Source organism: Vitis riparia, chromosome 13, assembly GCF_004353265.1.
Source record: "Vitis riparia cultivar Riparia Gloire de Montpellier isolate 1030 chromosome 13, EGFV_Vit.rip_1.0, whole genome shotgun sequence".
NCBI lineage: Eukaryota > Viridiplantae > Streptophyta > Magnoliopsida > Vitales > Vitaceae > Vitis > Vitis riparia.
The window spans coordinates 7725742-7748063 of NC_048443.1; the positions used below are offsets into that span (position 1 = coordinate 7725742).

At 34.0% G+C, this 22322-nt stretch overlaps 1 protein-coding gene across 1 annotated transcript; it reads right to left on the bottom strand.

The window, feature by feature from the left end:
• Window positions 1-1741: 1741 nt before the first annotated feature.
• Window positions 1742-21151, bottom strand: LOC117928266 (probable leucine-rich repeat receptor-like protein kinase At1g35710). Its single transcript, XM_034848179.1, is given in 5 exon segments — window positions 1742-2016; window positions 2018-2270; window positions 2697-3334; window positions 3413-5217; window positions 20744-21151. Coding segments are annotated over 5 exon segments (3234 nt in total). The 3' UTR covers window positions 1742-1886.
• Window positions 21152-22322: the final 1171 nt, after the last annotated feature.

Sequence of the window (22322 nt, forward strand, 5' to 3'; positions counted from 1 at the left end):
TTATTTTTAATTAAAATTTTGTTTTTATTTTAAATAAGACGTGAATTAAACTTGGTTTATATTATATAAATTGAATTCATAATTTTTTTTTTTTACAAAATCAAAATAAAAAATTAATTTTAAAAACAATTGATGTTTTCGAAAATAACTTGTACTAGAAAATCAAAATACCTCATAAACCCACTTATAAGTGGGATTTTATTTATAAAGGAATCATTTTTTTCTTTCATTTTAGTGTCAATTAAATTATTTAAATATGAGAATGAAGGGGAAAAAAAAGAATAAAATATTCATTCTCATATCTTTATAATGAGCGAGGAAGTGGGCTAAAGTTTGAATATTCAAGCTATGGATGGGGCTTTTGGGTTGGATCAAGTCTATTCTCTCAAATCCAAGGCCCAAAGCCATGCCCCACGGGCCTCAAGCTTAGGACTCAAGTTCAATGTTGGGGCTTGATATTCGAACTCTGGCTTCAGGCTTAAATATTGTATATAGAGAGATTAAAAACATTTAAAAATAAATAAATAAATAAATAAGAGAGATGATGACAGCTGTCACATGTAGAGATTTTAAAATTTTGATTTTCATGTTAGGCTTGCTTGCTGACCTGGTTCAGGGCCTTCAGGTTAGATTTCGCGTCGGACTTGGGATTTCGGGTGGACGATGTACTTTGAAATATTGTGCATGATAACACATTGTGATTAGAATAAATATGGAGCTTATCCTTCCCACTTGTCATTTGTCCAATTCCTTTACCATTACCCTCCCCTATCCATTTCCTCTGTCCATTCTCATGGAGAAAACAGCTGAAATCTCCAAAAGCAATTCATTTGGAGACGATGAAATGCAGGGCAGCGAGTTGAAAGGTCTCATCAAGACCCTTCCCAGGAAGATGGCCTGGAATGGGCCGGTTCTCTTTCTATCAATACCAAGGCTGTTGGAGTCCATCATCAGCCATTCAAGGTATCATCTCCTTTCATCGATAACTTCCACGCGAAAGCCACAGATTTGCTACTGTGCACTCTCCCAAAATCAGGCACCACATGGTTGAAGGCCCTCGCTTTCTCCATTGTAAACCGAGACCACTATGCTACGGCACAGACCCCCCTGCCCACTTCCAGCCGTCATGCGCTTGTGCCTTGCAAGCCCAAGAATTTTTGCAACCCATGCGCCCTATAATTATGATTTTGTAGTTATGATAGAGTACAAAAGGAGGGCTTGATACCAATCCCTTCTCTAAAGACGTGAAAAATGTTAAATGTTTATACTACTAAATTATTATTAAAAAAATTAGTCAATTCATTTATGTAGAAGAAAATATGGTAATTTTTTTTAGAACTACAACCATAACCATTCCTTTTTACAAAATGTATCATTTTTAAATATTTTTAAATTTATGAAAATAACTTGATTTTAAACAGATGAATTCCTATCTGTACATTTTTTTTTTAAATTCCAAACACACTCTTTCCAAAGTAATTCGTATATAAGAATAAATGAGAAATGGTTTTACAGTATTCCAGATATGGTTATGTATCTTGTAGCACGAGTTGGTGGGGATGATAGGGATGCAATATTAATAATGAATGACCACATGGGATGGATGGTACTGAGGGTTTTACTTGGATAGATGAAGACTTTATTTCGACTAAATTTTCATTATTAACTCATTTGTAGACTTAATCATGAAGCAATTCATAATGAATCAAAGCTTCGCTCAAAGCTACTTGCATAACACTTGATTTATAAAGCAAGATGCAAAACCTTTTTGTGCAAACTATACTTGACTGAAATAAGAAAACATAATACAAAGACAATGAAAAGTAAAATCCAAGGCGCACACAATGCATGATAACAAATATATAAACAGGGAGGAGTGAAGACCCTCAAGTAGTTTCACCTCCATGACCAAGCAGTTCGCCCAAAGTAATCATGGAGAATGGTTTTGACAATGGCGGCCACCGTGTTGAGAGTGCTTGACAAACTTGTCGCATGGTTGGTCGAGATTGGGGATTAGCATGCAAGTGCTAACTTCACTGCAACCACTACTTCCTCAGCCACTTGATTCATAGGAGGTGAGAGACGTTGGTCTATCTCTTCATTCAACAGTAAATGATAAACAGTTGATGGTGATGAGGATGACGAGGACGCTGATGAAAAGAGCGATGAGATGAGTTCCCCAGGATGCTTTCCAAAAATTGTTTCCAATGTTACCACTCCAAAGCTATAAACATCTGTTTTACTGTCCACCTTTGAGCCATAAGCAAGTTCTGCAATTAAGGAATATTTGATCATGCTTTTGTTTGCTAAATTATTACAAAAGTTTTAATTTTAATTTTTTTTTGTCTTATGTTGTGTTATTAACTCTACCATGCATCGATTGGAATTACGCATCACCATAAGCTTATAGCCCAACAAAAATAGGTAATATTTAACATTATAATCTAAACAAATAAGTAATGTAGAAAACAATTAAGAAAATTGTACTGAGAGAAATGTAATATTAAAGAGCTAACTATTAAACATGGAAATTTCAAAAAAAAAAAAATTAGCATGTTCATCCTAATTTCTTAGCAAAAAAAAAATTTGAGGTATTAAAGATTGAGCATACCGTTCCATCCCGATGCAATAAATAACACATTAATAAACATGTATGGATGCAGTTTAGAGATAAGCAAGTCACTAACAAAAATCACCTGGAGCAATATAACCAAAAGTTCCTGCAAATGAAGTCCAATTAGATGAGTCTGACTTCAGAAGCCGAGCTGTGCCGAAGTCGGATACATGAGCTACATATTCTGAATCTAACAGAACATTGTTGCTCGATATGTCTCGGTGAATTAAAGGAGGGGAGCAATCATGGTGCATATAAGATAAAGCTTCAGCCATGCCTTTGACAACATTTAGCCTCAAAACCCAATCAAACTCTATTGCTTCTTCCTTGTTGCTTAGAATGTTTCTCAAACTTCCCTTTTCCATGAACTCATAAACCAAAAATGAGTTTTGTGAACATGAACAAAAGCCATAAAGCTTGACAATGTTGCGATGTCGTATGTCTGCTAAAGCATGAATCTCACTTTTGAAAGCTTTTAGATCGGCCATCTCTCCATCTTGTGTTGAGTGAAGTTTTTTCACAGCAACAACTCGACCTGTAGGCAACTCGGCCTTGTAAACATTTCCATATCCTCCAGTGCCAATACAATTTTTTGAGTTGAAATCTTCAGTCCCCTCAATGATGTGTTCATATAACATTTCCCCATCATGGCCCCATATTGCGAATAGATCTTGTTGAGTTGCTACTTCTCTAGAATTGATTTTTCTACTCCTTACCCTTCGACGAAGAAAGTAAATTCCATAAGAAATAAATGAAAGCAATAGAATGCTCAAAATAAGGAGTATAATCAAAATAAAAAATTTGTTCCCCTTCTTTCTGCCGGTGTTGCATGCCTCGAGACCAGTGATGTTACCGCACAAACCTTTGTTATTTCTTAATGCCTCAAATGGAGCATCTCGAAAGGCTTTGAGGTTGGGTAGCGGACCTTCCAACTGATTGTAGGATATATCTATGGATGTCAAGCCTCGCAAATCATCAAAAGTGGGTGGGATGGTACCCGAGAGGTTGTTATGGGAGAGATTCAATGTTTCCAAGCTTTGTAATTCTCCGAGCTGTTGTGGTATCTCTCCTGTCAGCATATTTTGGCAAAGGTCAAGACTCTCAAGAGTGATCACATTCCCAATCTCAGCAGGAATGCTCTCCCCAAACTTATTATTGCTCAAATTCAAGGACAACAATTTCCAAAAGTTTCGGACTTGTTGGGGAATTGGGCCACTTAAATGGTTTGATGCCAAGTTAAGATGTGTGAGATCGGACAAATTTCCTAATTCCAAAGGAATGTTGCCTGAAAGTTTGTTGTTGCTTAGCACCAAATTGAACATTGACTTCAACATACCCAATTCTTTTGGTATCTCCCCAACAAGATGATTTGAAGACAGATCAAGTTGTTCTAGTTTGGTTGTCTCCCCAAGTTGATGTGGTATCATACCAGAAATATTGTTATTGGAGATTTTCAAGCTTGTCAGGCTATTGCACAGCCCCCATTTAGGTGAAAGCTCGCCATACAAGTTGTTGTAGCTCAAATCAATATAAATTAAATTTGGGTACATACCGAAATCTTCTGTTATATTTCCAGCGAGTTGGTTTCTTTCTAGCCTAACTCTTAACAAGCTAGTGCAGTTTCTCAAGCTTTTTGGGATAGATCCAGTGAGATGGTTTCCTTGAGCTGCAAAATGTTCAAGTACTCCACCAAGACATATCTCATGCGGTAGTTGGCCGGTCAAATTATTATCAGATAACTCTAAAGATCTCAAATGTGTAAGGTGTCTCATTTCGGGAGGAATGGAACCAGAAAGCTCATTCTGATAAAGGTACAAAGTGGTTAAATTCCTCAAGTTTCCTATGGAAGGCGGGATGGGACCACTGAGATTGTTAGTTGACAACTCAAGACCATTAAGAGATCTCAACAATCCAATTTCTTGAGGGATCGAACCAGAAAGCTCATTCTGATAAAGGTACAAAGTGGTTAAATTCCTCAAGTTTCCTATGGAAGGTGGGATGGGACCACTGAGATTGTTAGTTGACAACTCAAGATCATTAAGAGATCTCAACAATCCAATTTCTTGAGGGATCGAACCAGAAAGCTCATTCTGATAAAGGTACAAAGTGGTTAAATTCCTCAAGTTTCCTATGGAAGGTGGGATGGGACCACTAAGATTGTTAGTTGACAATTCAAGATAATTAAGAGATATCAACAATCCAATTTCTTGAGGGATGGAACCAGAAAGCTCATTCTCATAAAGGCTCAAAGTGGTTAAATTCCTCAAGTTTCCTATGGAAGGCGGGATGGGACCACTGAGATTGTTAGTTGACAACTCAAGATCATTAAGAGATCTCAACAATCCAATTTCTTGAGGGATCGAACCAGAAAGTTTGTTAGTATGAAGGTACAAAGTGGTTAAATTCCTCAAGTTTCCTATGGAAGGCGGGATGGGACCACTGAGATTGTTAGTTGACAATAAAAGATTATTAGGAGTTCTCAACAATCCAATTTCTTGAGGGATGGAACCAGAAAGCCCATTCTGATAAAGGTACAAAGTGGTTAAATTCCTCAAGTTTCCTATGGAAGGCGAGATGGGACCACTGAGATTGTTCGTTGACAACTGAAGATCATTAAGAGATCTCAACAATCCAATTTCTTGAGGGATTGAACCAGAAAGCTCATTCTCATAAAGATACAATGTGGTTAAATTCCTCAAGTTTCCTATTGAATGAGGGATTGGACCTCTTAAATGGTTGGAAGCCAAAGCAAGAAAACTAAGAGATGTTAGCAATCCAACTTGGTGAGGTATGATGCCATTGAAATTATTCAAACCCAAATCAAGGATGGTGATCAATTTGGAAAGATTACCAATATGGATAGGAATGGTTCCATAGAAGGAGTTGTTATAAAGATTAAGAGTGAGAAGATTAGGGAGTGAAAAGAAATCGAGATTGTGGAGCGTACCTCTTAGACCACAACTGTGAAGGTTTAAACTGGAGACACTTCCTAACTTGTGGCAAGTAACTCCAAACCAATGATTGCATGGGGAAACTCCAGACCAAGAAGAAAGGAAAGATTGTGATTGAGTATGAAGGCTAGATTTCCATGTTATAAGAGTGAGTGCTTCTTTTTCTTGCTCAATAATCAAAGGAGAAGTGGTAGAAGTAAAAGTAGATGTAGAAGAGACATGAAATGATGACGACGATGAATAAAAGGGGAAATGAAGAATGATATAGAAGCAAAGAATGGTGATGAGTTGGGAGAGTGAGGAATAGGATGAAAGATATTGAAGGGCCATTATTGGATGGGTGGAAATGAAGGCTATTCATTACTTATTTATACACTCCAACTCAAATCTACATGCATCTAATATTTTTGTTAACTACATAGTCATTTCCTATAACAAAGTTTTCAAATATATTAATTAGCATTAGACATAAAGCTAGTTTGTTAACTACATAGTCATTTCCTATAACAAAGTTTTCAAATATATTAATTAGCATTAGACATAAAGCTAGTTAGTTTTGACGCTCTACTTGCAATATTTCCATTAGCATGATTCACTTACCAATACTCTACTTGCATCTATGAATATGAACATCAATGGGGTAAAAAGAATAGGCCACATGGCTTGTAATTGAAACATTGAAGTTTTTAATAGCTTTTTCCTTTTTATTTTCATTTTTCTTTAATTTTACATGAATAAATTGGGAAAACTTTTAAAATTGTAGATTAACAATAGACAACCACAAATAAAAGAATAGAGTATGCATGGAATTGTATCTCATCAATTCTTTGTTAATGAAGAATTGGCTTATGTATAAAATAAAATTTTTGTTTCTATTTTTTCTTTAAAAAAAAAATGAATTTTTAACATTTATTTAACAAATATGGTTTGTTATTTTATTTTTAAATATTTATAGATTTTAAAATTTAATAAAATTATTTTTGAAAAACAAAATATAGAAAAAAAAATTCCTATTCATGTACTAGAAAAATAAAAAAATGGAAATAGACACAACGTGATTATACTTATATTTTTCATCGTACAAAAAAATGCCTTAACTCAATAAGTTTTTGTTTTCAATTTTTTTTTATGTTGTCTCTATTAATCTTGAATTTTTTTTATATATGTTCCAATAATAGTGTAAACTGAATTATTTATCAACTTAAAATAATTAATTTATGTTTTTAATTATTATTCAAAATAATTTCTTTGTTGTCAATTAAAATTTATCTTAGCTATTAATTAAAATGTATATATACAATTATACATCAATATAAAAAATATCTTTCTAATCAACTGCATGCCCTTTTGATAAAGACTTTTGTGGCCTTGAATGAAGTCAAAAAGTGGCTGCATTGCTAATTCCTATCAACAATTATGATTCAAACATTTGGATTGGATATTATATCAGAATGGCCCTTTCAATGACCTTGTTTGATGTAATGGTCCAACTATATATGGGCCCCATTTATTAAATTTTAGTACTAAATATCTTAGACTCTTTTTTTTTTCTTTTTTAACAAGTGTTTGTTTTTTAATTCATCACCTTTTCTAGACAAATTGTTTGAGTGAAAAGTGAAAAGAAAAAATTCTTCTATTTTTGATCAATTAAAAGGGTTATTTTTTCAAACTTAAAACTTTTTGAAATATATTTGAAAGCTTGGAGATCAAATCATAAATAAAATATTTTACCTATTTAAGTAATTTTGTTGTTTTCAACACTTTTACCATTATAAGAAATTGATATTTTTAAATGTTTAGAAACATCTAATAAAATAATTGTACTTTTCCTTTATTTTGGGTTAGGTTCTCTCAAATTATATCCCGTTTTAATTACATAGAACAAAAAAATACAAAATACTTTTTAAGGACAATAATGTTAACTACTAATTTCTAAAATTTCTATTATTATAACAAATATTGATATTTTCAAATATGTTAATCACTATTTTTCATTGAACTATTATTCTTCAAATATTCTATCATAACTATATATAAAATAAAATAAATATATTAATTATATTTGAACAAACAAAGACATTTAATTACTATTTAGTCGACCCAACATTTAAAAATAGTTAAAAACCACTAAAAACAAACGTATTATTTGAAGTTATGCATAGTTATTGTAATGTATTCAAATTTTACACTAAGTATTATGAAAAAAGACATGTTCAAAATGTAAATTTTGTATTTTTTTTCCAAATAATATTACATTATTTTAATTTGTTTTTAATTCAACAAAAGAAGAATACTTGGTCCACGGTTTCCATGTAATGATAATAAATTTTTTCTAGTTGATTTAACAATTAAAGAGTTGGCTTCTACCCCAAATACACATAAATATAAGAAATAAAATAAAAATAAAAATTCAATGATGGAATAAATTATTCAATTCAAGAAATATATGTTTTCTTATGGCTCATCTATTTTAAAATTAAACTTACAATTTTTTTCCATTTTTTTTACAATGATTAATTTTTGTTTTTTGGTAACTTAACTAGTATGAAAAGAAGGTAATTTTTTTTAATAGCAAACCAGTGTCATTATTTCTTTAATAATATAGCTACTAACACATCACTTCTCTATAAAAGCCCTTTTAGTGAAACTACTATTGATAAAAGCTCTACAAATTAAAAAGTACTTATATTAGACACACTTTCAAACCGTACTCTTATTTTTTATCTATTGAGTTTCTAATGAGATAGAAAACTTTATTTAATTTATATTTTTAAGTTTTATTAAAAGGTAGAAAATTCATAAAATTATGTGTCTACGAATTAATTGGATGGAAATATGGAGCTTCCATCCTTATCATAAAAATGACTTGTTTGTGTGGAATCTATGGTTATAAAATAAATTCAAGTATCTTTCTTTTTTCCTATAAGACAAAGTTCATTCAACTTTCTCTTTATTTGTATAATGGGGTATAGAAATGCATGTAAGTAGGCCCTTTTATATGGCAATGTATTCCATGACCAGTGGCATCTATTTTTAAGTTTTATTGAAGGGTAGAAAATTCCTCAAATTATGTGTCTATGAATTAATTGGATGGAATATGGAACTTCCAGCCTTATCATAAGAATGACTTATTTTTGTGGAATATATAGTTATAGAATAAATTCAAGTATCTTTCTCTTTTCCTATAAGACAAGTTCATTCAACTATCTATTTATCGTGTATAATGGGGTATAGAAATGCATGAAAGTGAGACTTTTTACTTGAAAATGTGTTCCATGACTAATGGGGTATAGAAATGCATGTAAGTGGGCCTTTTTACTTGGAAAAAAAGCATGTAAGTAGACATTTTTACTTGGAAAAGTGTTCCATGACTAATGGGGGTATAGAAATTGGAAATGTGTTCCATGACTAATGGGGTATAGAAATGCATATAAGTGAGTCTTTCTACTTGGAAAAAATGCATATAAGTGGGTCTTTTTACTTGGAAAAAATGCTTGTAGGTGGACCTTTTTACTTGGAAATGTGTTCCATGACTAATGGGGTATAGAAATTGAAAATGTGTTCCATGACTATGGGGTATAGAAATACATGTAAGTGGGCCTTTTTACTTGGAAAAAATGCGTCTAAGTGGGCTTTTTTACTTGGAAATATGTTCCATGACTAATGGGGTATAGAAATACATGTAAGTGGGCCTTTTTACTTGGAAAAAATGCATGTAAGTGGACTTTTTTACTTGGAAATGTGTTCCATGACCAATGGGGGTATAGAAATTGGAAATGTGTTACATGACTAATAGGGTATAGAAATGCATGTAAGTGGGCCTTTTTACTTGGAAAAAATGCATGTAAGTGGGCCTTTTTACTTGGAAAAAAAGCGTGTAGGTGGACCTTTTTACTTGGAAATGTGTTCCATGACTAATGGGGGTATAGAAATTGAAAATGTGTTCCATGACTATGGGGTATAGAAATACATGTAAGTGGGCCTTTTTACTTGGAAAAAATGCGTCTAAGTGGGCTTTTTTACTTGGAAATGTGTTACATGACTAATGGGATATAGAAATACATGTAAGTGGACCTTTTTACTTGGAAAAAATGCATGTAAATGGACTTTTTTACTTGGAAATGTGTTCCATGACCAATGGGGGTATAGAAATTGGAAATGTGTTCCATGACTATAGGGTATAGAAATGCATGTAAGTGAGCCTTTTTACTTGGAAAAAATGCATGTAAGTGGGCCTTTTTACTTGGAAAAAAACATGTAGGTGGGCCTTTTTACTTGGAAATGTGTTCCATGACTAATGGGGGTATAGAAATTGAAAATGTGTTCCATGACTATGGGGTATAGAAATACATGTAAGTCAGCCTTTTTACTTGGAAAAAATGCGTCTAAGTGGGCTTTTTTACTTGAAAATGTGTTTCATGACTAATGGGGTATAGAAATACATGTAAGTGGGCCTTTTTACTTGGAAAAAATGCATGTAAGTAGACTTTTTTACTTGGAAATGTGTTCCATGACCAATGGGGGTATAGAAATTGGAAATGTGTTACATGACTAATAGGGTATAGAAATGCATGTAAGTGGGCCTTTTTACTTGGAAAAAATGCATGTAAGTGGGCCTTTTTAGTTGGAAAAAAAGCATGTAGGTGGACCTTTTTACTTGGAAATGTGTTCCATGACTAATGGGGGTATAGAAATTGAAAATGTGTTCTATGACTATGGGGTATAGAAATACATGTAAGTGGGCCTTTTTACTTGGAAAAAATGTGTCTAAGTGGGCTTTTTTACTTGGAAATGTGTTCCATGACTAATGGGGTATAGAAATACATGTAAGTGGGCCTTTTTACTTGGAAAAAATGCATGTAAGTGGACTTTTTTGCTTAGAAATGTGTTCCATGACCAATGGGGGTATAGAAATTGGAAATGTGTTCCATGACTAATAGGGTATAGAAATGCATGTAAGTGGACCTTTTTACTTGGAAAAAATGCATGTAAGTGGGCCTTTTTACTTAGAAAAAATGCATGTAAATGGACCTTTTTACTTGGAAATGTGTTCCATGACTAATGGGGGTATAGAAATTGAAAATGTGTTCCATGACTATGGGATATAGAAATACATGTAAGTGGGCCTTTTTACTTGGAAAAAATGCGTCTAAGTGGACTTTTTTACTTGGAAATGTGTTTCATGACTAATGGGGTATAGAAATACATGTAAGTGGGCCTTTTACTTTGAAAAAATGCATGTAAGTGGACTTTTTTTACTTGGAAATGTGTTCCATGACCAATGGGGGTATAGAAATTGGAAACGTGTTCCATGACTAATAGGGTATAGAAATGCATGTAAGTGGGCCTTTCTACTTGGAAAAAATGCATGTAAGTGGACCTTTTTACTTGGAAATGTGTTCCATGCCTAATGGGGGTATAGAAATTGAAAATGTGTTCCATGACTAAGATGTTCACCATATTCAATGGGGTAGAAAAGTCAATGCAAAGATAAATTCTTATGAATAATTATTATCAAGGAACCAATATCAAATATTCGCATTCACATCATCAATCAATCACTACATAGTATTCAATGGGATAGAAAAGTTAATGCATAGATAAATTCTTATGAATAATTATTATCAAGAAATCTATATCAAGTATTCACATCATCAGTCAATCACTTTACTGTATTGAATGGGGGCAGAAAAGTAATGCATAAATAAATTCTTATGAATAATTATTATCAAAGAATCTATATCAAGTATGCACATCATCGGTCAATCACTTTACCGTATTCAATGGGGATAGAAAAGTCATACGTAAATAAATTCTTATGAATAATTATTATCAAGGAATCTATATCAAGTATTCACATCATCGATCATTCACAAGATAATCCACACATTTGAAAAAAATATATATCTACTTATTGAGAATTGTAAATATAGTCTCATTATGGTTTTTTTTTTCCTTACAATTTTACTTTCGACAGATGTTTGGATGTAAGATGAGATTAAAATAAAATAAAAAAATGATAGATGCTATTTTTGTTTTTAAAAAATTCATATTTCATATTTTTGATATGGATGTTATTAAAAAATTAGTTTCAAAATTAATCTATTTTAAAGACATAATGGGCCAAATATAATATATCTATGCATCTTTGATTAATTATGTCTAATCATATTTAGATTAAGAATTAGCAATTTTATTCCATCCATCCTAATATTTGACTATACGTACTTTTATGTAACCTACACCCCTCTTAAAGATTCAAAGTTGTTCCATAATCAGTTTAGGATTAAAAAGGCAAGTATGGTGGACTTATGGAAATTAGAAATAAATTAATTTGAAAAAAAATATATAAAAATTAAAAACTTAAAGAGGAAAATCTTTTCAAATACTTAAATTAATTTAGAAAAAAAAATTAAATTTACAATTTAAAAAAGAAAATATTTTCAAGTCTTTTTTTAATTTAAAAAGGATTTTTTTTTTCAAATGAAATCTTTGTGAATTAAAAAAAAAAAAAAACAAAAACAAAAACAAAAAACAAACCTTCCTAAATCTTTCTAAGATTTTCTAAGTTTCCTAAATTATTTTTTTTTTAGTAAAATATGAATTTAAAATTAATTCTAAGCCTACTATATCTTTTGGAAAGTATCAGGCACTCAAAGCTTAACACAAAACCCTCAAAACAATTGGTGAATTATTCTTAGATTTGTAAAAGAGGTCCACATCCCCTCCATGCTTTGAGTTATCCTTTGGGAATATGTATGATATTGCATAACAGATTTGAAAATTAGTATAGGTTAAAGTCTTAGTGATGGCTTTTGTGAGATAATTTTGTGATTTTTCCTTCCATATAATGGATTTGAGATCTATGGTCTCTAGGCCTGCGGTTTCTACATCCACACTTTGGGTGGTTTTCCAGGTATATCATGTGTCCTTGTGTGGGATTGATTTTCCATTTTAATTGATAAATTTCTCAAGATAAATATAAAAATAAAAATTAGGTTAAATGAAAGAGCACTACCTATTTGCCCCTTTAGGTAGTTCTATAACAAGATGTAAAACTTTTATGATCTCTTTTATTTATCCCAGGGTCTTATACTTACTCTTCATCAACGTCTAAATTTTGTCATATATTTTTCAATAATCCAAATTTCAAATTTGATATATGTTGATATTGTACCTTGGCTTTATTATGAATTCCTTGAAATAAAAATGGATATTTCTTTCAATTAGTTGATAGTTTCATTTCTTTAGTGGGCATTGTGTTCATAAAATGAAACGAGTACAATTGAGTCATGTTATACCATGAACAAAAATTTGTTTACATTAATATATCGTCTCATTATTTATGATCATTGTCTCTATTATCATGGAGAGGAGAAACCCAATAAGCTTTTCACGCAGAAAAGATATAGAACAGGAGTAGTGAGTTTGAACAACTACTCTCAAATCTTCATACAAATGTATGGTAATCCCTTGAACAAGTTCATCTCTCTGGAATTTCATTAATGCTATGTTTAGTTTGGAAATTTAAAAAAAAAAAAAAAATGTGAGAGAAAAAGTGAAAAGAAAGAAAATAAAAAATATATATATTTAAAGTATATAAATTATTTTTGTATGTTACTTTAAATTTATTATATTTATTTTAACTCTTCAATATTAAAACTAAATAATTTAAATATATATAAAATTTTAATTATATTTGATTTTGTTTAATATTTTGCATAGGTGAGAAAATTACTTTCCTTAAGAACCCAACATAACCTAAACAGTACAAAATACTCGTCCAACTATGAAGAGTTTCTATCTTTTTGAAAAAAAATACCATTAATTCATTAATATTTAATTAAAAAAAATAAGAAGTTATATTTATAATTTATAACAAATGAAAGTTGGTTTTCTACTTAATCATAAAAAATATAAATATAAGATATGTTAGAAAATAAAAATTACCCCAAATTTATTTTTTATTTTATTTTATTTTTTGCTATGAAAAAAAAAAGAATAAAATTTTTATTTAACCATAAAAAAAAAATATAAATATAAGATAGGTTAGAAATAGAAATTACCACAAATTTATTTAATTATTTTATTTTATTTTTTATAGTAAAAATAAATAAATAAATAAATAATTTATTTAACCATAAAAAATATAAATATATTTTTTTCCAGTGGAGAAGAACACGTGTGAACAATTAGAATTAGAATTGTTTATGCATAAACCAATTTGAAGAATAATTACACAATACACATGTCACTGTTTTTTTATGGACTGATCACTCTCTCTTTCCTCATTCATATTGGTGTCTCTAGCTCCACTTGAAAAGGGTATTTTTGTCCCTTATTATTACATATCTTTCCTATCAGTTATGTAAAATATAACCTCTTTACACTAATTATCAATCCCATCAGCTCCTAAAGTAGAATAATCCCTCTTATTATCCCCTTGACATAAATATTTCAGGCAGAGAGCCAACAGCTTCTTTGAAGGGAATAGAAGCTGCCATAGAATTAGATTTAGAAAGTGATGTTTTTCGAGTACGAAGAGGTTGGCCAACTTCTCCTAGGTTTTTCCTCTTTCTTCAAGACAAATCATATTTTCAACTTTATCATCTTCGCATCATAAGGTAACAGCAAGATATGAATTGGATATGACTATCCTCTGAAAACCAGTTATAACTCAGTTAATATGGGCTAAACAATCTGAATTGTAGTACCCCAAAGCCAGAAACCTAACCAGAGGAGGCTTACAAAACAGGCCTGAAATACCTGAATACCAAGGAAAAAACTGAACAAGTCAAAAATAAAAATAACAGCAACATAATACTTGCAAATCTTTCAAGTTTCACTTGGTGTTATGCTGATATCATTGTACTGAATGATGCCAATCCATAGCTTTCAGTCCTTAAACTGGGACCACACATGCTAGTCAAAAATGGCAAAAACCCCTGTAATTTGTGATAACTTCACCTTTAAACAGGATGATAACTCAGTTAACATGGGCCTGGCTTGAAAGCCCAATCCCAATTTTAGAAACCAAAGCCAGAAGCCTAACCAGAAGAGGCTTACAAAATAGGCCTGAAATACCTAAATACAAAGGCAGAAACTGAAACAGCAATTGGTATAAGAAGTCAAAACAAATAACACACACACACACACAAAGGAAATGTAAGACTAGCATCCCAGGTTCAATGCAAGCAACTCTACTAGTCGAAATGCATAGGGAAAACAAAGGGTCTCACTATCAACATATTATTTAAGATAATTAAGCATGTTTGAGAGCAGCATGTAAGTTACTACCCATTCCTCACATTCCCAATTTGTTTCCTCTCCTGTCAATCAAGTCAGTTTCAGAGTTGGTTGGACCTCCCCTTCTCCCTAAAATGACTGATAGATGCATTTTGGCAGACATACTACTATTTATATGAACCAGAAATACCACCAAGCAACTTTCTCAGGTATATTTGCTTCCACTAAGTGACAACCCACATTTTTTTTTTCTTTTTTCTTCTTTTCTTATAGAAGGTAACAAAGCTTAGTTTGCCATCTTAAGGACAGAGAAATCTTCTCTCCCATACATATGTCAAGGAGAAGCCCATTCGAAGTAATGGCAACGGGCACCTCTAGCTGCAGTCCAGTTCCCACACCCAAAGAAGAAGATCCCTTGCTTTGGCCCAGGCTTCCTCACCATCCCTTTGCTGCTTTTCACTCCACAGTAGCAATAGGGGTGATACTGGAATAGGGGAATGGTTGGTTCCCTTAGTTTCTGAGGGTGATATTCAGGAAAGGACAGGAGCTCGGGGGATTGTTTCCAAGACTCTGAATGGTCTGTAGCTTGCCGCATCAGTGAGTTTGTAATGGAGAATTTGAAGCCTCTGTGCATGAGAAAAGCAAGGAGGCGGGCAGTGTTTTTGGCATCATCCAGACCATGGTGGACACTGTAGGAAGAGTGTAAATAATTTCTATTTTTATCTTTCGAAATTACTTTTATTTTATTAATCTTATATTTTTTGGAAGAGTCCTATTGGGATTATGCTGGTGGAATTTCATTCCTTTTATAAGTATAATAACCTTCCACTTTGTGTCATCTTCTAATTACAAGTAGATTCCCATTGGGATTGTGTTAGTGACCTATAAAAGTAGGCCACCCCTCTCTATACTAAGAATAACAAATTTTTAGAATTTTTCAAAGAGTTTTTCAAAGAGTATTTTCATACATCTATTTAGAGGAATTTATTCAAAAACTCGAGTTGTACACACTTTTAGAATGCTCGAGTTGTACATATCTCGCTCGCATCCTAGAGGTAGACCACTGGTACCCTAGTGCACCGAGTTCGTCTTCGAGGAGGGTGGATCTATTTCAAGGACAATACTTGTCACGCTTCAGCCAATAAGTTTTTCTTTTTATTCATTTGTTTCTTTATTTGTGTGTTTTAGGCTAGTCTTTGTTTCCATACCCTTAAACTCCAACAGGCACAACCCTGCTAGGCCAGCCATCTCAACTGCCTCTTTTAAATTGAACCACACACCTATTAAGCCATGTACAGTTGTAACTAAACAGAATTAGTTAGAAACCTGTATCTAAATGATTAGTTCTGGTACTGTTAGATAATTAGTTATAAGGTATAACTAACTTCAAATACATATAAATATGTAGAGTTACTGCTCACAAAACGTGTGAATGAATCTCAAAGAATAAAGCTTTTAGAAGATTCAAGAAACCTCTGTTCTACTCTGTTTTTCAGTTTTATTTCATTCAGCTTTCTTCCACTTCTCACATGGTATCAGAGCTTGCAACAATGGTAGATCACTCAACCAATGTGACTCCATCACAAGATTCTGTAGAAATTCCAACCACTGGATCTAGTCTGATTACAACACAAACTACTTCTCAGATGACGAATCAATCATTTCCATCACCCGGTCAATCTCTTACGATCAAACTCGATCGCAATAACTTCCTCATTTGGCACAATTAGATGCTTAATGTGGTCATTGTAAGCGGATTTGATGATATTCTTGACGGAATCGGACCATGTCCACCACATTTTCTACCTGATCCAAATTCTATCTCTGCCACAACAATCAAATCTCCAGTTGTAAATCCAGAATACATCACTTGGCAGCGTCAAAATCAATAGGTGATGAGTTGGATTTACTCCTCACTCACTGAACCGATGATGACTCAGATCATGAGTTACAACACAGCTCATGAAATCTGGGAATCTTTACGACATAGTTTCGCTTCTGCCTCTCGAGCTCATATAATGGAGCTTCGTCTGCATCTTCAAACCATACGCAAAGGTGGCTTGAGCATGCTTGACTACATGCTACGAATAGGTAATATTTGTGACAATCTAACTGCTGTAGGAACTTTCAAATTGATCCATCTAGCCAAAGAAGTCCACCAAAGACCATTTTAATTTGTTATGTTATCTACTTTTAATAAATATAATGTACATTTGTTTTGGGTTTTATAATTTTTTTTTGGTTTATCTGGTGTAGTTTTCATAAATTATATATTATAAATTCAAATTTAAAAATTATTGGAATTTATAAATTATATTTCATAAATATATAAATTATTGGTTTATATAACAACTATAATATAATATATAAATCATAACTTGGAATACAATAAGTTGATGAAATTCATAGTTCATAAAATATTATAAATTGTAAGTTTTTTTTTTTTTTTCCTATGCGTCAAGTTTTGAGCTTTTTTGAGCTTTAGATATGGAAAGAAGGTATTAGAGTCCTCGATATAGATTATGGGTCCAAATTCTAAAAGGATAAGCTTTTATGAAAATTAGTGATTCATGGTATTAGAACCTTGTTTGACGGAAGGTCAAGTGTTCCAACCTCACAACTGCATCTTTATTTGCCCAATTAAATAAATCTTGTATAAGCCCAAAAACAGAGGTAATGTGTGAGAGAGGGTGTTAAAGTGCATGATATATATTGTAGGTGCAATTCCTAAAAGGTTAAGCTTAATTTTAGGAAAATTGGTTGTTGAATAGAAGGTCCATCCCTACTCAATTCTGCCCCAAAAGCCTAGGCCCATAAGTCAGGTCCGAATTTTGAGTCTAAGAAAAGTTAGGCCCAAATTATGAGCTAAGAGTCAGTGCCTTTTTAACTTCTACAACTAGTTTCAAAAATAATTTTTAAAAAATGGGAGGTTGAAAAAAATTGTAGTTACAAAACTATTAATCAATCTATGACACTTTTTTTCACGTTGAAACGTGTATCTTGAAGAGACACCTTCCATATTTTTCATATCAATAGTATATGTTAAAAAAAATAAATAAATTTACACTAAATGTGTCGAGATATCTTCCATAATTCCATAAAATTGAATTTATGCTAAATGTATTTCTTCAAGAGACATTTTTCCAAAATTTTTAAAATCCTAATCTTAACTTAGACATTGAAGCAAAAAGGGACGTTGCAACTTTGAAGCTCCCCCTCAGTGTGACGCATTGGCCTTATTGCGGTGGATAACTTCCTACTTAAGGAGATGGTGGTGGCAAGACTTATCGTACCCATGGGTGCAGGCCATGTCATAGCCGGAGTAAAGCACGTGAGTTCGACTAGGTCTCAAACGGTCAAATGTTAGAGTTCGGTCTTACAACCTCAACCTAAAAGGGTTACTCTATATATTCACAAAATAAACAAGCCTTTTAAGCTTGATAGTTTATAGAGAGGCCTTATCCCATTAGATGTACGAAACTTTTACCTGACATTAACAACAAGAGTCGTCTCGTCTATCTGCTTCGATCAAAGGATTTTGCGGTCTTGTTGGCTTGAATGATTCAACTAGACAAGTCCTTTTAGCTGCCCCACCCTTTTATATATACAGTTTCTAATGATCCTTGAGAGTCTAGAACAGTTATAATATCTCCATTAGTCATATATATTTAGAAAAAAAAATTTGAATTTACACTAAAGGTGTCTCCATAATTCCACAAAATTAAATTTATACTAAATGTGTCTTTCCACAACACCTTCCACAATTTTAGTATTAACCACTCATCGAAAAAATTGAAATTATATTAAAAGTGTCTCTTGAAGGTTTCCTTTCAATATGAATTTAATTTTGTGGAATTGTGGAAGGAGTCTCTTGAAAAAACACCTTCAATATAAATTCAATTTTTTTAATTGATGACTTATATGAAAATTGTGGAAGACGTCTCTTGAAGAAAGATATTTAGTATAAATTCAATTTTTTCACTATGCAATTCATGAAAATTATGAAAGGTGTCTCTTAATATAAATTCAATTTTGTGGAATTGTTATTTAATGTAATTTCAATTTTTTTAATATCCACGTGGTGAAAAATACTATAAATTTGGAAATATTTTTCAATGTACTATATTTTAAAAAATTAATTTTAAATTTACCATACTTTTATCAAAAATACCTAAGAGCTATGCCCCATGGAATTTAATTAGGTTTCCATGTGGCCACCTCCGTTACTGTGGTGGTGAAAAAAATTCTTATAGATTTGGAAATATTTTCCAATACACTATATTTTTAAAAATTAATTTTAAATTTACCGGATTTTTATCAAAAATCCCTAAGAGTTATGCCGCATGGAATTTAATTAGGTTTCCATGTGGCCACCTCCATTACTATGGTGGTATGCATTCAATGGTTTTTGTCTTGTGGGGCCACAAACTAATTCCATGGGCCCCAAAATTGAAATTTAAAGGCGGACAAATGAAAGCATATATTTGTACAACTAAGACCTAATCATATAAATGAAATCAGAGTTTAAAACAGAAACATAAAAATGAATAAATTTTTAATTATTTATGTTTAAATTAATTGACTCATATTCCATCAGGTTTCTGGATGACATAAACATAAAAATCCTCCTTGTTGATGCCAAAATTCCACCGTGGCGATTGCAACCACCAGCAATGGAGTTTTGATCAATGCAGAAAAAGCTCTTTCCTTCTTCCTACAAAAAGATGTCCAGACAGGCTGTCCGGGCACACCCTCCGAAGCTTAAGTTAGTATTTTGGGAGTTGATTGAAAGCAATTTTTTGGGAGCGTTTCTCCACAATTTCTCTATTGCCCCCCCCCCCCCTTTTGAGAATTACCTTTGAGCTTTTATATGAAGAAGAGGGGGTGTCCTTGTTGGGCTAGCGGGTCCCATGGTCATGATTGTGGCTCATAGGGTGGCGAAGCAATCATGACTTTTGCAACGCAAGGTGACGGTTGTCAAAAGGGCGTTCAGGCGGCGTTTCTGTCACCTCAATTTATGATTCTCAGTACGTGGGATACGCCAGGCGACCTGAGAAAATTTACGAGTGTCCCATCAAGCACGTCTTGCATTGAAGATGAGTGATAACTTAAGGGACTTGGTCAAAAGCATTGTCGGAGTTGCTTTCTTGACTCCATGCAGTAATGGATCCGGTGAATTGAGAGTATGCTCCAGGTAAGATGTGTCAGGGGAAACTGAATCGTTGGCCAAAGGTATACTCCGGGTGAAGGCGTCCATGGCTCTGGATATGGATTGGCCGGGTGTAGACCCCCATGTGGGGCTTGTTTTGCTGCAACATATTTGGCCACGTGTCACTCTCGGGTTGGCTATTAGTGGAATCAAATAGTGGATTTGGAGGACGAATAGGAGAGCGACACCTGTAAAGATGAGGAAGATTCTAGAAGAAGGAGCATGCTTTCTGTTATGGAGAGATGGCCAGCTGCATGCATGGAGGAAGAGGGATACCTGTTTTTTCTGCCAGCTGCAGGGTAGTGGAGGCAGAGGGGGTGCCGTTGGAAGATATTTTTTTTTTTAGGGAGGGAGCTGCAGAGCTGAGAGGCTGGTGACGGAAAGGAAAGACTAGAGAGAAAAGGAAAAGAAAGAAAACAGAGGAGATTCCATGGGAGTTTTGGGCGAGCTGAGGGGGAGCAAGCTTTCAGGGAGAAACAGTGGTTGGAAGGTAAGAGAAGCAGTTTTCTTCTGGTAGTTTGGAGGGCAAGAACGGGGAAAGAACATCTCCAGGTACGTCTGTGGTAACTTCTTTGGACCATTTTTCACTCACCCCTTTGTTTTTTTTACCTTACATTCTCTCTATTTTGTCTCTGGTTCTTATGGGTATTAGCTGATTGTTCAGATATGAGTGTGATACTGTGTTATTCTCCTTTGGCATTTGTTTATTTTGACATGGCTCACTCCCATTTTGTTATTGGTTTTAAACTCTTCTGCTAAACCACTGGTCGGAACCCCTGGATCTTGATATGAAAGGGGATCCCACTTAATATTTGGCTCACTCTGTTTACTCTGCCATGGGTACACTATATCTTGTTTTATTTCTTCCTCCATTTCCGGTATCTCAATCCACATTTTGGTTTCTGGCTCACGTTCCTGGATTTGTTTTGGACTATTGGTTTTGTGTTCTGGTTTGTGTTTGAGGGGAGAGGGTGGTGCTTTGGCTACTGCCACAGATTCAGGGTTCCCAGTGGACGAGATGCATATGGCTCTTAGGGTGCCAAATGAGCTCAATAGCGAGCAGCTAACAGGATTAATCATGTGCACAGCCTTGGCAACATGGGTCAGATTATGAGGGTCGGTTCCCGCCATCGCTTAGTGATATATACCAAACTCAGTTGTCCTCGAATGACGCCGCCGGCGGCGAAACGCCTCCGCCATCACCACCACCACAGCGGCAGCGTGTCTCGCCTTACAGATGGTACGAGGGGTCTCACAAATTCTATGAATGCACGTAGCTTTTCCCCAAAAAGAACACAGTCCCTACTTGGTGCTGCTGGTATAGGGAAGGAAAAGCCGAAGGCGTCTGATGATGATGATGGTGGCGGGAAAGACAAGTTTAGAGGCACCAGTTTCTTCTGGCATTTTGATGCCTGAACTTATCATGGCAAGAGTGTAAGGGCCATGTCAATGCAAGAGAATAGCCTTGTGGGAATATTATGCATGTAATGTCTCATGGGTGTTTTGCTGCGGCAGGGTTTCTCCTATTCTTCATGAGTATCGTCATCGAATCTTCAGTTTAGCATTTTCTGTGGAGCGTACAAAGCATGCTCGGATAGGGTAAAATCAGGGCAAAGGGTTGAAGCTATGCTACCTGCTGGAGTGAAAGAAACTCAGCTCCGTGAGAGCAACAACCAGGAGGTTCACCACCAACCCGAGCTTGGACTATGGCTTCAAAGGTGCTAAGATAGCCATGTCGGGCCACCAGATGTATCCAGATAACTAATTCCATGCTGAGACTTTGAGAGAAGATGGCACACCTTATAGAAAGTCTAATGAGGTGCCTATTAATAGAGACTTGAGCATGCATGGCAATTCCTCTATTCATCCTGGGAACACGTGGCGAGCTCCATCAGTGGGAGAACGGTCACATACAGTCACTCATGATCGGAGAGATATTCCAACTGATGTCAGGTCAGTACCATTTGACATGGGATGATGACTGGTTTTATTACGACATGGTTTTTAGAGAGAGAACCGGAATGAAGGCCAAGAAGAAGGGAGGAGAAGTTTCTTTCCTGGGGGAGGTTCTTAGAGGAGTTGCAGGCTGGTTCCTAGAGGAGAAAACCAGAAGTGTCTGAAAAAAGTCTGAGCATTAGCTTCACTGGAGGATTCAGCAATGCCCTGGCTGCCACGCATGAAGACATTGGTGAATTCAAGAGTATTGACATTCTGTTAGACAGTGTTCACAGCAGCGGTGCTGGAGTTTTCAGGGGCGTTGCTGTTGGGAATCCATGTAACAATGTATATCACTCGGGCTGTA